The sequence below is a fragment of the Dendrobates tinctorius genome, unplaced genomic scaffold (genome assembly GCF_039654945.1).
Source record: "Dendrobates tinctorius isolate UK_male_01 unplaced genomic scaffold, ASM3965494v1 ptg000241l, whole genome shotgun sequence".
NCBI classification, from domain to species: Eukaryota; Metazoa; Chordata; class Amphibia; order Anura; family Dendrobatidae; genus Dendrobates; species Dendrobates tinctorius.
In genome coordinates this window covers 26,616,402-26,628,411 of record NW_027361908.1, presented here as the reverse complement: position 1 = coordinate 26,628,411, position 12,010 = coordinate 26,616,402, and the positions used below count along the sequence as shown (strand labels likewise).

The window sequence follows — 12,010 nt, the reverse complement described above, 5'->3', positions numbered from 1 at the left end:
CACTAAGCCAGTTATGAATCCACCTAACAGTTGCCTTGTCCATTCCATACTTAGTCATTTTATCAATAAGGATTGTATGAGAGACTTTGTCAAATGCTTTGCTGAAGTCAAGATATACTATATCTACAGCATTTCCTTGATCCACCCAATCAGTGATACCGTCATAGAAGGAAATTAAGTTAGTCTGACATGACTTATTAGTTAGAAACCCATGCTGACTCTGTTTAATCACTTCATTCTTATCCAGGTATTGACATACATGTTGTTTAATAATTTGTTCAAAGATCTTTCCTGGTATAGAAGTCAGACTCACCGGCCTATAGTTGCCTGGGTCCACCTTCTTCCCCTTTTTGAAGATAGGAACAACATTTGCTCTTCTCCAGTCTTCTGGCACTTCTCCTGTTCTCCAAGAATTTTCAAAGATTATGGAGAGGGGTTCAAAAATTTCTTCTGCTATCTCCTTCAGTACTCTGGGGTGTAATTCATCTGGACCTGGAGATTTGAATTCATTTAGGTTAGCTAAGTGTTTCCTCACTATCTTTCTGTTTATAGATATCCTGGATTCTTCTATTCCCTTAATAGGACAGTGAATAACAGTTGATGTTGCATTTCCTTTCTGAGAGAAAACAGATGCAAAATAGGAATTTAAAAGTTCAGCCTTCTCAACATCCTGTCTTACCATTTCATCATTTTCATCCTGTAAAAATCCTATAGCATCTTTGACTTTTCTTTTACTTTTGACATATCCCCAAAATCCTTTATTATTGCTTTTGACATCTCTTGCAAGCCTCAGTTCATTTTCAGCTTTAGATAATCTGATTTGTGCCCTGCAGGTTCTGCAGACAGCATTATATTCTTCTTTAGATATGCCTCCCTCTTTCCATTTTATAAACATTTTTTTCTTCCTTTTTAGCATGTGCTTAAGTTCTGTGTTCATCCATCCTGGTTTCCTTAAATGCTTCCTATTCTTCCCTCTTTTCGGAATTGTTAACAACTGTGCTTTGAAAATTTCATTTTTCAAGATTTCCCATCCTTCCTGGACATTGTCTTTAAGGATATCCAGCCATTGGATCCCTCCAATTCTCTTTCTGAATCCCTTAAAATCTGCCTTTCTGAAATCTAACCTTGACGTCTGAGTCTTCACAGGTCTTCCACCTCTAGTAATCCAAAATTCTAAAATAGCATGGTCGCTACCTCCTAGGGTCCCAGCCACTTTTACCTCCTCAACCATTTCCTCCCTGTTTATAAGGATTAGATCCAAGGTAGCAGTTCCCCTTGTTTTCTCCCTTACCTTTTGGAAGATAAAGTTGTCAGCAAGAGAGGATAAGAATTTCCTTGACCTGTTAGTTTTGCCCGAGAGAGATTCCCAACAAATGTCTGGATAGTTGAAATCTCCCATGACAACTAAGTCATATTTTTTGGAGAACTTGGCCATCTGATGCATAAAGAGTTCATCTATATCTTCGGCTTGCACAGGCGGCCTGTAGTAAATGCCTACAATGGTGTCCTTTCCATTGTTCTGTCCTTGTATTCTTACCCAAACAGTTTCCACAGAACTTCCAGTCTCTGAAGCTTCAATCTCTGTGCAGATATACGCGTTTCGAACATACAATGCGACACCCCCTCCTCGTTTATCAAGTCTGTTTCTTGCAAATAAGTTGTATCCTTCTAGTCTTGTATTCCAATCATGTGTATTGTCCCACCAAGTTTCAGTGATTCCAATGACATCATATTTCTGTTCCTGTGTTAGTAGTTCCAATTCTCCTTGTTTGTTGCCCATGCTTTGTGCATTAGTATAGAAACATTTTAGTTTGTGATTGGTTTCTCTTTCTCCAATATTTTTATTAATTAGATTCTTTCGTCTTTGTTCTTCCTTTCCACTTCTAATAGCAGAGTTCTCAATAGCATTTGTCAGGTGTATGGCTTTTTCTGGTCTTTTGCTTCCCTTCCCATGTTGTTCTAGTTTAAAGCTCTCCTTACAAGTGTAGCAAGGCGACTTCCAAATACATGCTTTCCAGTCTTCGTAAGGTGCACCCCATCTCTAGCAAGTAGTCCATCGTATAAGTAGTTCACTCCGTGATCCAGAAATCCAAATCGTTGCTGACGGCACCATCGACGTAGCCAGTTGTTCACCTGCAGAATCTTATTCCACCTCCTTGTTCCATGGCCATCCACTGGGAGGATGGAAGAGAAGACCACCTGCGCTCCCAGTTCTTTCACTTTCTTGCCTAAGTCTTTAAAGTCTCTGCAGATGATTTCCAGGTCGTTTCTTGCGGTGTCATTTGTCCCCACATGTAGTAGCAGGAATGGGTAGTCATCTGTAGGTCTGAAGAGTCCTGATATCCTGTCAGACACATCTTTAATTTTTGCACCTGGAAGACAGCACATTTCTCTTGTAGTTATATCCGGTCTGCAGATAGCGGCCTCTGTTCCTCTCAGCAGGGAATCCCCCATGACCACCACTCTCCGTTTCTTCTTCACAACATTTTTCTTTCTCCATCCAGGAGGACTCTGAGGGCGTACAAGGTTGCTGTTTGTTGGCAAAGTCTTATCCTGATGTATTTCTTCATCGTTTTCCTGCGTGAGAGCCTGGTACTGGTTTCTGAGCAGTATGGGTGCTGACTGCCTCCTGATCCTCCTGCTTCTCTGGGTCACATGTCTCCATTCCTCTGTTTCTTCAGGTGCACTTCGAATTTCTTCTCTTTCTGTAACATGAAGAGATAATTCTGCTCTGTCCAAGAACTCTTCACCTTCCTTAATGATCTTCAACGTAGCTAACCTCTCTTCGAGATTTTGCAACTTTTCCTCCAACAGGGACACAAGCTTGCATTTGTGGCATGTGAAGTTTGGCTTTTCCACTGGTAAATCTGTGAACATGTAGCAAGAAATGCAGCTCACCAAATGGCTCCTGGCCTCTTCCATCTTGAGATTTCTTAAAAACGATGAAAGATGAGCCAAATTTCGCGCGCCGATAGGCGCGCGGTTTTTCCGATTTCCTCTTTTCAGCTGCAACCGCCAAAACCCAGTGATCGTTGAGCTCGCGGAGACTCTTCACTTATCCCAGAAGGCACTGGGAATATGCAAATGATCTCCTCAAGACTCTTCCCCTGGTTTTCCGATATCCTCTTTTCAGCTGCAACCGCCAAAACCCAGTGGTCGTTGAGCTCGCGGAGACTCTTCACTTATCCCAGAAGGCACTGGGAATATGCAAATGATCTCCTCAAGACTCTTCCCCTGGTTTTCCGATTTCCTCTTTTCAGCTGCAACCGCCAAAACCCAGTGATCGTTGAGCTCGCGGAGACTCTTCACTTATCCCAGAAGGCACTGGGAATATGCAAATGATCTCCTCAAGACTCTTCCCCTGGTTTAGTCTCCCTCATGCACAGCTTCTGTAGTAGACCAAAGATGAAAGACCATTTCTTAACCTTCATGGAGAAGATATGCTCTAAGCATAGTTGGTAAGCACTATCTAGGTGTTATAATCCTGTGTTTATAACGTTTGTTGTATTAAATAGGTAATCATCAGCTATGCATTACCTCATGGAACCCATGTATTACCTCATGGAACCCATGTATTACCTCATGGAACCCATGTATTACCTCATGGAACCCATGTATTACCTCATGGAACCCATGTATTACCTCATGGAACCCATGTATTACCTCATGGAACCCATGTATTACCTCATGGAACCCATGTATTACCTCATGGAACCCATGTATTACCTCATGGAACCCATGTATTACCTCATGGAACCCATGTATTACCTCATGGAACCCATGTATTACCTCATGGAACCCATGTATTACCTCATGGAACCCATGTATTACCTCATGGAACCCATGTATTACCTCATGGAACCCATGTATTACCTCATGGAACCCATGTATTACCTCATGGAACCCATGTATTACCTCATGGAACCCATGTATTACCTCATGGAACCCATGTATTACCTCATGGAACCCATGTATTACCTCATGGAACCCATGTATTACCTCATGGAACCCATGTATTACCTCATGGAACCCATGTATTACCTCATGGAACCCATGTATTACCTCATGGAACCCATGTATTACCTCATGGAACCCATGTATTACCTCATGGAACCCATGTATTACCTCATGGAACCCATGTATTACCTCATGGAACCCATGTATTACCTCATGGAACCCATGTATTACCTCATGGAACCCATGTATTACCTCATGGAACCCATGTATTACCTCATGGAACCCATGTATTACCTCATGGAACCCATGTATTACCTCATGGAACCCATGTATTACCTCATGGAACCCATGTATTACCTCATGGAACCCATGTATTACCTCATGGAACCCATGTATTACCTCATGGAACCCATGTATTACCTCATGGAACCCATGTATTACCTCATGGAACCCATGTATTACCTCATGGAACCCATGTATTATCTCATGGAACCCATGTATTATCTCATGGAACCCATGTATTATCTCATGGAACCCATGTATTATCTCATGGAACCCATGTATTACCTCATGTTACTGTGTATTGCAGACTCTCTGTATTTTATGCTCTGTGCAGTTATATATTCTGAAATGCTCCTGTTATTGCATCCTATAGTTTCACCCTTTCCTGTCACATCTGCAATCAATAAAAGGTTACAATTTTACAGCCTCTTTTTCTTAAAGAAGACAGGGGGTTTAGCTACATGTCTCATTGCACACCCTGCTAACGTGTATGAGGACAGTATAGTAGGCCCTTTTCCTTTGTCACAATGGTGAAGACAAAGGAGCTGTCTGAGGACATCAGAACTGCTATTATCAGTAAACATAAGACTTCCAAAAGGTATAAGGTCATCTCCAAAGACCTTGTTATCCCAGTTTCTAAAGTGCACAAAGTTATTAAGAAGTTTGCCAAGCATGGAGCCGTCAAGAACCTCCTTAGACGTGGGGGAAAGAGGAAAGTTGACACGAGATGTCTTCGAAGGTTATGCGAATGGTGGAAAAAACACCACATCAAAACAATTAAAGACCTGAAGATCAACCTGATACAGTCTGGGGTTATGGTTTCAACAAGTACCATATCCCGCATACTATACTAACCCAAACAGTACTAAAGACAGTCGTTCCTAAAGACATAAAAAGGAACGACTAATCTCTGCCAAAGAGTACCTTGACAAACAACAATCCTTCTGGGAAAATGTTCTGCGGACAGATGAAACAAAAATAGTTTTTTGACAATGCAAAGCAACAGTTTATTTACAGATGGCGCAATGAAGCTTACAAGGAAAAGAACACCCAACCAAAAGTTAAGCATGGTGGAGGTTCCATAATGCTGTGGGGTTGTTTTGCTGCTTCTGGTACTGGAGGCCTTGACTGTATCACAGAAATCATGAAATCAGAGAATTATCAAGAGGTTTTAGGGCAAAATGTCATACCCAGTGTAAGAAAACTTGGCTTGAGTTCAAGATCATAGGTTCTCCATCAAGACAGACACAAAGGACATATCCAAAAGTACACAGGAATGGTTGAAAAAGAAAAGATGGACTGTTTTAAAATGGCCATCCATGAGTCCTGACTAAGTCCCATTGAAAATCTTTGCACTAAGCTGAAATCTACCATTGGGAAAAAGAACCCTGCAAACATTCCATAGCTTGAAAAAACTGCAAAGGAAGTGTGGGAGAAAATACCAGCTGAGAAGTACAAGAAGCTTATTGATGGTTACAAGAAATGTTTTTAGGCTGTCATCAATGCCAAAGGGTGTGCCACCAAGTATTAATTAGGGGTGCCTTTATTGCTGCAAATGTTGTTTATTCTGTTTATTCTTTGAAATTGCAACATGTAAGTTGAAAAACAATGTTTTATTGCTGTATTACTTTGTACCACTAATTAAAAAATCCTGAGGATATAACTTTGGAACAGTTACATTTCTCAAGATATTGTACAGTCTATGAAAAAAATAAAGGGGTGCCAATAACGATGAGCAGGACCATAGTAAGCAACTACCTGCCTGTTAATTTTTTTTTACTGTGGTAATAAAAACTAATATAGTCGTGTACAACCTTTAAGTTTTTATTAAGTCGGGGAAAAAAAAAAACACAGACAAAAGAAAAAAAAAAAAAAAAACACACAAACAATGGCGGGATCGCTGTGTGTAGGTTTTACGCTTTACATGAGAGCTAACTTTATTCTGTGGTTCAGTACAATTTATATAGCTGTGTAGAGCATATTTTTTTTTTTTTTAACACGACAAGCTGCAGTTTTAGATACTTTTTCCCCCTTTTACGAGGGAGAAAATGGATATATAAAAAAAAAAAATCAGAATTGCTTTTTTTTCACTAGTTTAAGCTCAATGTTTAGTTTAAAAGCGATAATTGCTTACGATGCAATGTGGGAGGTCGTCTATTGCCAAATGTCATTGGTGGCATTTTAGGGTACATATACATTTTGGGGGCTATAAAAAATAAATTATTGGAGTGAAAGCTTGCATTTAAGGTTAATTATCAGGAAAGAGTTATTGGACTGAATTTAATGTGGCTGTGAGTGGATTATTTATTTTTTTTTTTTACTCAAAAAGCAAAGTAACTCAAAACACAATTAAAGGGTAATCCAGCTCCACAGGAACATATACTCTGAACCTGTGGCTCGCGGGTTCATGGTGTGTGGCTTCCGGCTGCCTGGTATTTTTTTTTTTTTTTTTAAAGTGCTAGGTCGAGCAATCAGCTACGAATTTTAACCACATTCAATTCATCATTTACACAAAAAATATGTATAAACTTACCATTAGCACAGTTTTGGATGAATCACCTGAATATCGTACGCTATAGATCACCAAATTTACAAGAAAACAAAAAAACAACAGTGTAGCCAAATTCCTGGCATCCAAGACGCTTTCAATTAGAGGAATAGTCCCCATGGTCCAGTCGCAGCAGAGCTCAGAAGGGTTTAGCAGGAGCCAGGCGTTGACGGGCAGGAGGTAATTGAACGTCAGTTGTCTCGCAGGTGTGGCGCTGACAGCGGCGGGGTTATCAAACCTAGCAAAGAGGAAATGCAGTAAGTCCAGACTGTTCAGCAGCTGCGTAAGGCTATGTGCACAAGGTGCGGATTCCACTGTGGAAATAATATATATATATATACACATACATACACACACACATACATACATACATACATATCCATACACACAGTGCCTTCAGACCTCAAATAAAGGGCCTGTGACACTAAGATATCGCTAGCAATATCGCTATAACTAGTGACGTTATATAGCGATATTGCTAGCGATATCGCTGTGTGTGATACTTACCTCCGACCGCTCCCCCGCTGGTTATCGCTGATCGCGCGAGAACGTCCAGGACCGCTTCTCGTCGTCAGCTTCCTGCGGCGCTTTCTGTGGAGAGACGAGCGACGCGTGGAGCCGGGCGGGAGGACGTCAGGATCGCCTAGTGTGACAGGTAAGTAGCGACCCCCGTCCCCAGCGATGTAGCTGGTGAGATCTGCCTGTGTGGCAGCTCACTAGCGACCACTTAGCGATGTACCAGGGATCCTGACCGGGTCATATCGCTGGTATATCGCTAAGTGTGACAGTACCTTAATGCTCTGACATACATACATATATATATATATATACATATATATATATATATATATATATATATATATATATATACACACATACATACGCACGTGTGTGTGTGTGTGTGTGTGTGTGTGTGTGTGTGTGTGTGTGTGTGTGTGTGTGTGTATATATATATATATATATATATATATATATATATATATATATATATATATATATATATATACACACACATATGTACATATATACATACACACAGTGCTTTCAGACCTCAAATAATGCCAAGAAAACAAGTTCAGAATCATTTAGAAACAACAATACTAGTGTTTTAACTCAGGAAGAGTTCAGAAATCAATATTTTGTGTAATAACCATGATTCTTAATCACAGCTTTCATGCGTCTTGGCATGCTTGCCATTAATCTTTCACACTGCTTCCGGTGCAAAAATGTAAGCGGTTCTTCATTGTTTGATGGCTTGTGACTATCCATCATCCTCTTGATTAAATTCCAGAGGTTTTCAATGGGGTTCAGGTCTGGAAAATGGGCTGCCCATGACAGGGTTTTGATGTGGAGTCTCTTAATTTTTGCCAGAGACACCACACTGACCAAATGACCTCCTAGTGAACAACTGATATACCCCCCAAAAAAACAGAGTGCAGTAAGCACTAGTGCCATCCTTTTTACATACAAGACAGTGCTGGGTTCAATGGCAGAGTGCTCATGCAACTGTCCGCACTGCACACAAGTGCCTGGAACTGCAGGTGGGATGGATCGGAGAATTGCAATGTCTGGTTGTAGCTCAAGTTGCGAAAATACAATTTCTGCACATTTCACCCATTGTATTGCACAGGGTGAAAGCTTGTGTCATCCAGAGCATAAAGTGACATGCTGCAGGTTTAAGAGCCGCAGCAATGGTAATTAATGCCGCAGGTCATCTCAGAATTGTACGCATGGCATTCTGTGACATCGCACTGCTACTGCAATACACAGAACATTTTCCAGGGCAGATCTGCCCTGCTGGAACATAATGTGAATGTTCTGACCAATAGTTTTATCATTTTTATTACTAATTATTTAGATCACAAAACATTGCCTAAACTGGATATAACTGATTCTATTTAAAGGGAGTTTGACAGCACAAAATGACTGTTCACACCAAGAACAGGCAATTCAAGTCATGGTGTGGCAATTCTCTGCACTTTCCCTCCTACTTTTCCATGAAAAATCAAGTAGGTGGGAAGTTACGCTTTACTGCTCGATCATGTCAAGGGTGCATTGAGCGTCTGTGCTTGGTTTGAACAGTCATTGTGTGCTGACAGGCTCCCTTAAACAGAGAACAGAAAAATAGCAACCTGGGAATATACAGTAAATTGAAGTATTATGATTCACTGACAAATAAAACAGCAAGAAAAATGAGGAGAGCTGGAGTATGAAGTATATTAGAAAGTTGCAGAACTGTTCTTTCCTACGCTGATAATTCTTTATAAGGAGAGCCTTCTAGCAGAACATACAATTGTGCTCAAAACTTACATATCCCGGCAGAATTTTTGCCTTCTTTGCCTTTTTTTCAGAAAATATGAGTGATAATACCAAACATTTTTCTCCACTCATGGTTAGCGGTTGGGTGAATCCATTTATTGTCAAACTAATGCGGTCTCTTTTTAAATCATAATGACAACCCAAAACATCCAAATGACTCTGATCAAAAGTTTACATACCCCATTTCTTAATACTGTGTATTGCCCCCTCTAACATCAATGACAGCCTGAAATCTTTTGTGGTAGTTGTGGATGAGGTTCTTCATTTTCTCTTATGGTAAAGCTACACACTCTTCTTGGCAAAAAGCCTCCAGTTCCTGTAAATTCCTAGGCTGTCTAGCATGAACTCCGTGCGTTTGAGATCTCCCCAGAGTGGCTCAATGATATTGAAGTCAGGAGACTGAGATGGCCACTCCAGAACCTTCACTTTGTTCTGATGAAGTCAATGACATCTCATGAGCAGCTCCCGGGCTGGAGATTGGAAATTTGTCTCCAGTATTTGCTAATAATGTACTGCATTCATCTTTCCTTCAACTTTGACCAAGTTTCCTGTGCCTTTGTTGCTCACACATCCCCAAAACATCAGCAATCCACCTCTGTGCTTTACAGTAGGAATGGTGTTCTTTTCATCATAGGCCTTGTTGACCTTTCTCACAATGTAACGTTTGTCTTTGTGGCCAAAAAGTTCAATTTTGGTCTCATCACTCCAAATTACCTTGCTCCAGAAGTTTTGAGGCTTGTCTCTGTGCTGTTTTGCATATTGTAGATAAGATACTTTGTGGCATTTGCTCAGTAATGGTTTTCTTCTGGCAACATGACCATGCAGCCAGTTTTTCTTTAAGTGCCTCCTTATTGTTTATCTTGAAACAGCCACACTGCTAGTTTTCAGAGATTCCAGTATTTCAGCTGATGTTATTTGTGGGTTTTTCTTTGCATCCTGAACAATTTTACTGGCAGTTGTGGAAAAAATTTTTGTTAGTCTACCTGACCGTGATTTTGATTTTACAGAGCCCCTGATTTTCCATTTGTTAAAGGGAACTTGTCACCACTTTTCTGTCCTACCAACTAAAAACCACCATGGTTACTTACCGGTAGCCGGTTTTTCTGGAACTCATGACAGCACCACATGAGAGAGGGATCCGCCCCGCCAGGACAGGAACCTACTGAAACATAAGGGGCGGCACCTCTTCCCCGCTTCAGTTGGATTACAGAGCATTTGAGAGGACTTCCCGGTTAGTTACATATTTATCCAACACCACATCACACAAATACACCCAACTATTGTGCACACCCAAACGGTGGAAAAAAGCGGGGGAAATATACGGGTGCTGTCATGGGTTCCGGAAAAACCGGCTACCGGTAAGTAACCATGGTGGTTTTCCCTTCACCCATGACAGCACCACATGAGAGATTCTGGAGACTTCGACACCTTAGGGAGGGACCACCGCTTGCAGCACCCTTCTACCAAAGGTCAAGTCAGCAGAGGAGGATAGATTTAGTCTATAGTGTCTAAAGAAAGTTGAGGGTGAGGCCCAGGTAGCGGCCTTACAAATTTGCTCTATTGATACCTCTGCTTTCTCAGCCCAGGTCGCCACGGCTCTGGTGGAATGAGCCTTGATGCCGTCAGGAACCGGGACACCACTAGCTAAATAGGCTACACTAATGGCCTCCCTAATCCATCGGGCAACAGTCCTCTTTGACACTCCATAACCTTTCCTAGCCCCCTGGAAGGCTACGAATAGGGACTGGGACCTCCTCCACTGGCTGGTTATAGACATATACTCTACTAGGGTTCTTTTAACGTCTAGGCTATGAAATTTCTCCTCCCCTGGGTTTTTCAGATTCTCACAGAAGGAAGGGAGGACAATTTCTTGGTTTCGGTGAAAGTTAGTTACTACTTTCGGCAAGTAAACAGGGTCTGTTCTCATAACCACCCTATCCTGGTATATCTGGGTATATGGTGGGTTGACTGAGAGGGCCTGCAAGTCACTAACTCTACGTGCCGACGTTAGAGCTACTAAAATGATGGTTTTTAGGGTGAGGTTTTTAGCTGAAATCTGCTGTATGGGTTCAAACGGCTCCTTCGCAAGGGCTTCCAGCACCAGATTTAGATCCCATGGAGCTATTTTTGGTAAGGAAACTGGCCTAGATCTGTGGCAAGATTTTATGAACCTGACTACCCATCTGTTTGCCGCTATATTGCAATTGTATAATGCACCCAGCGCTGAAACCTGTACCTTGAGGGTATTAACCGCCAGGCCTAGCTGTAGACCTGTCTGCAAGAACTCCAAGATGGACTCGATTGGGGGTTCTTGACTTAACGGTTTTCCCAGGAATTGTAGAAATTTCTTCCACGTCCTGCCATATATGTTGGTTGTTATTGGTTTTCTACTTTTCATTAGAGTAGTCACCAACCCCGGGGAAAAACCTTTATCTCTCAAAAGTGCCCTCTCAAATTCCACGCCGTCAGATGGAACCCCTTGACTTGTTTGTGGAATATCGGCCCCTGAGCTAATAAATCTGGAATTTCTGGCAGTACCCACGGGTCCGAGAATTGCAGTAGTGAAAACCATGGTCTTTTTGGCCAGAACGGGGCTATGAGGATTACTCTGGCTTGCTCGTCTCTTATCTTTTTTACCACTGCCGGGATTAACGCTACTGGGGGAAAGGCATAGCTCAGTTTGAACAGCCACGGGATTTGCAGAGCGTCTACTGCCCACGGGTTTTCCCCTGGGTTTAATGAGCAGAACCTCCTCACCTGCCGGTTGTTTTTGGTGGCAAAGAGGTCGATCACTGGCTGCCCCCATAACTGTACTATCTTCTGGAATATTACACGATTTAAGGCCCACTCTCCCTGTTTTAACTTGTTGCGGCTTAGAAAGTCGGCTTGAACATTTTCTGTCCC

At 41.7% G+C, this 12,010-nt stretch overlaps 1 protein-coding gene across 2 annotated transcripts in view; it reads right to left on the bottom strand.

Moving 5' to 3' along the window:
- TMTC3 (transmembrane O-mannosyltransferase targeting cadherins 3) overlaps nucleotides 1-12,010 on the bottom strand; it is a 177,241-nt gene that overhangs the window by 94,890 nt on the left and 70,341 nt on the right. For both annotated transcript variants that reach the window (XM_073557002.1, XM_073557001.1), the window contains exon 7: nucleotides 6,773-7,025. In XM_073557002.1, coding sequence (XP_073413103.1) covers nucleotides 6,773-7,025 — 253 coding nt within the window. The remainder of the gene's footprint in view (nucleotides 1-6,772; nucleotides 7,026-12,010) is intronic.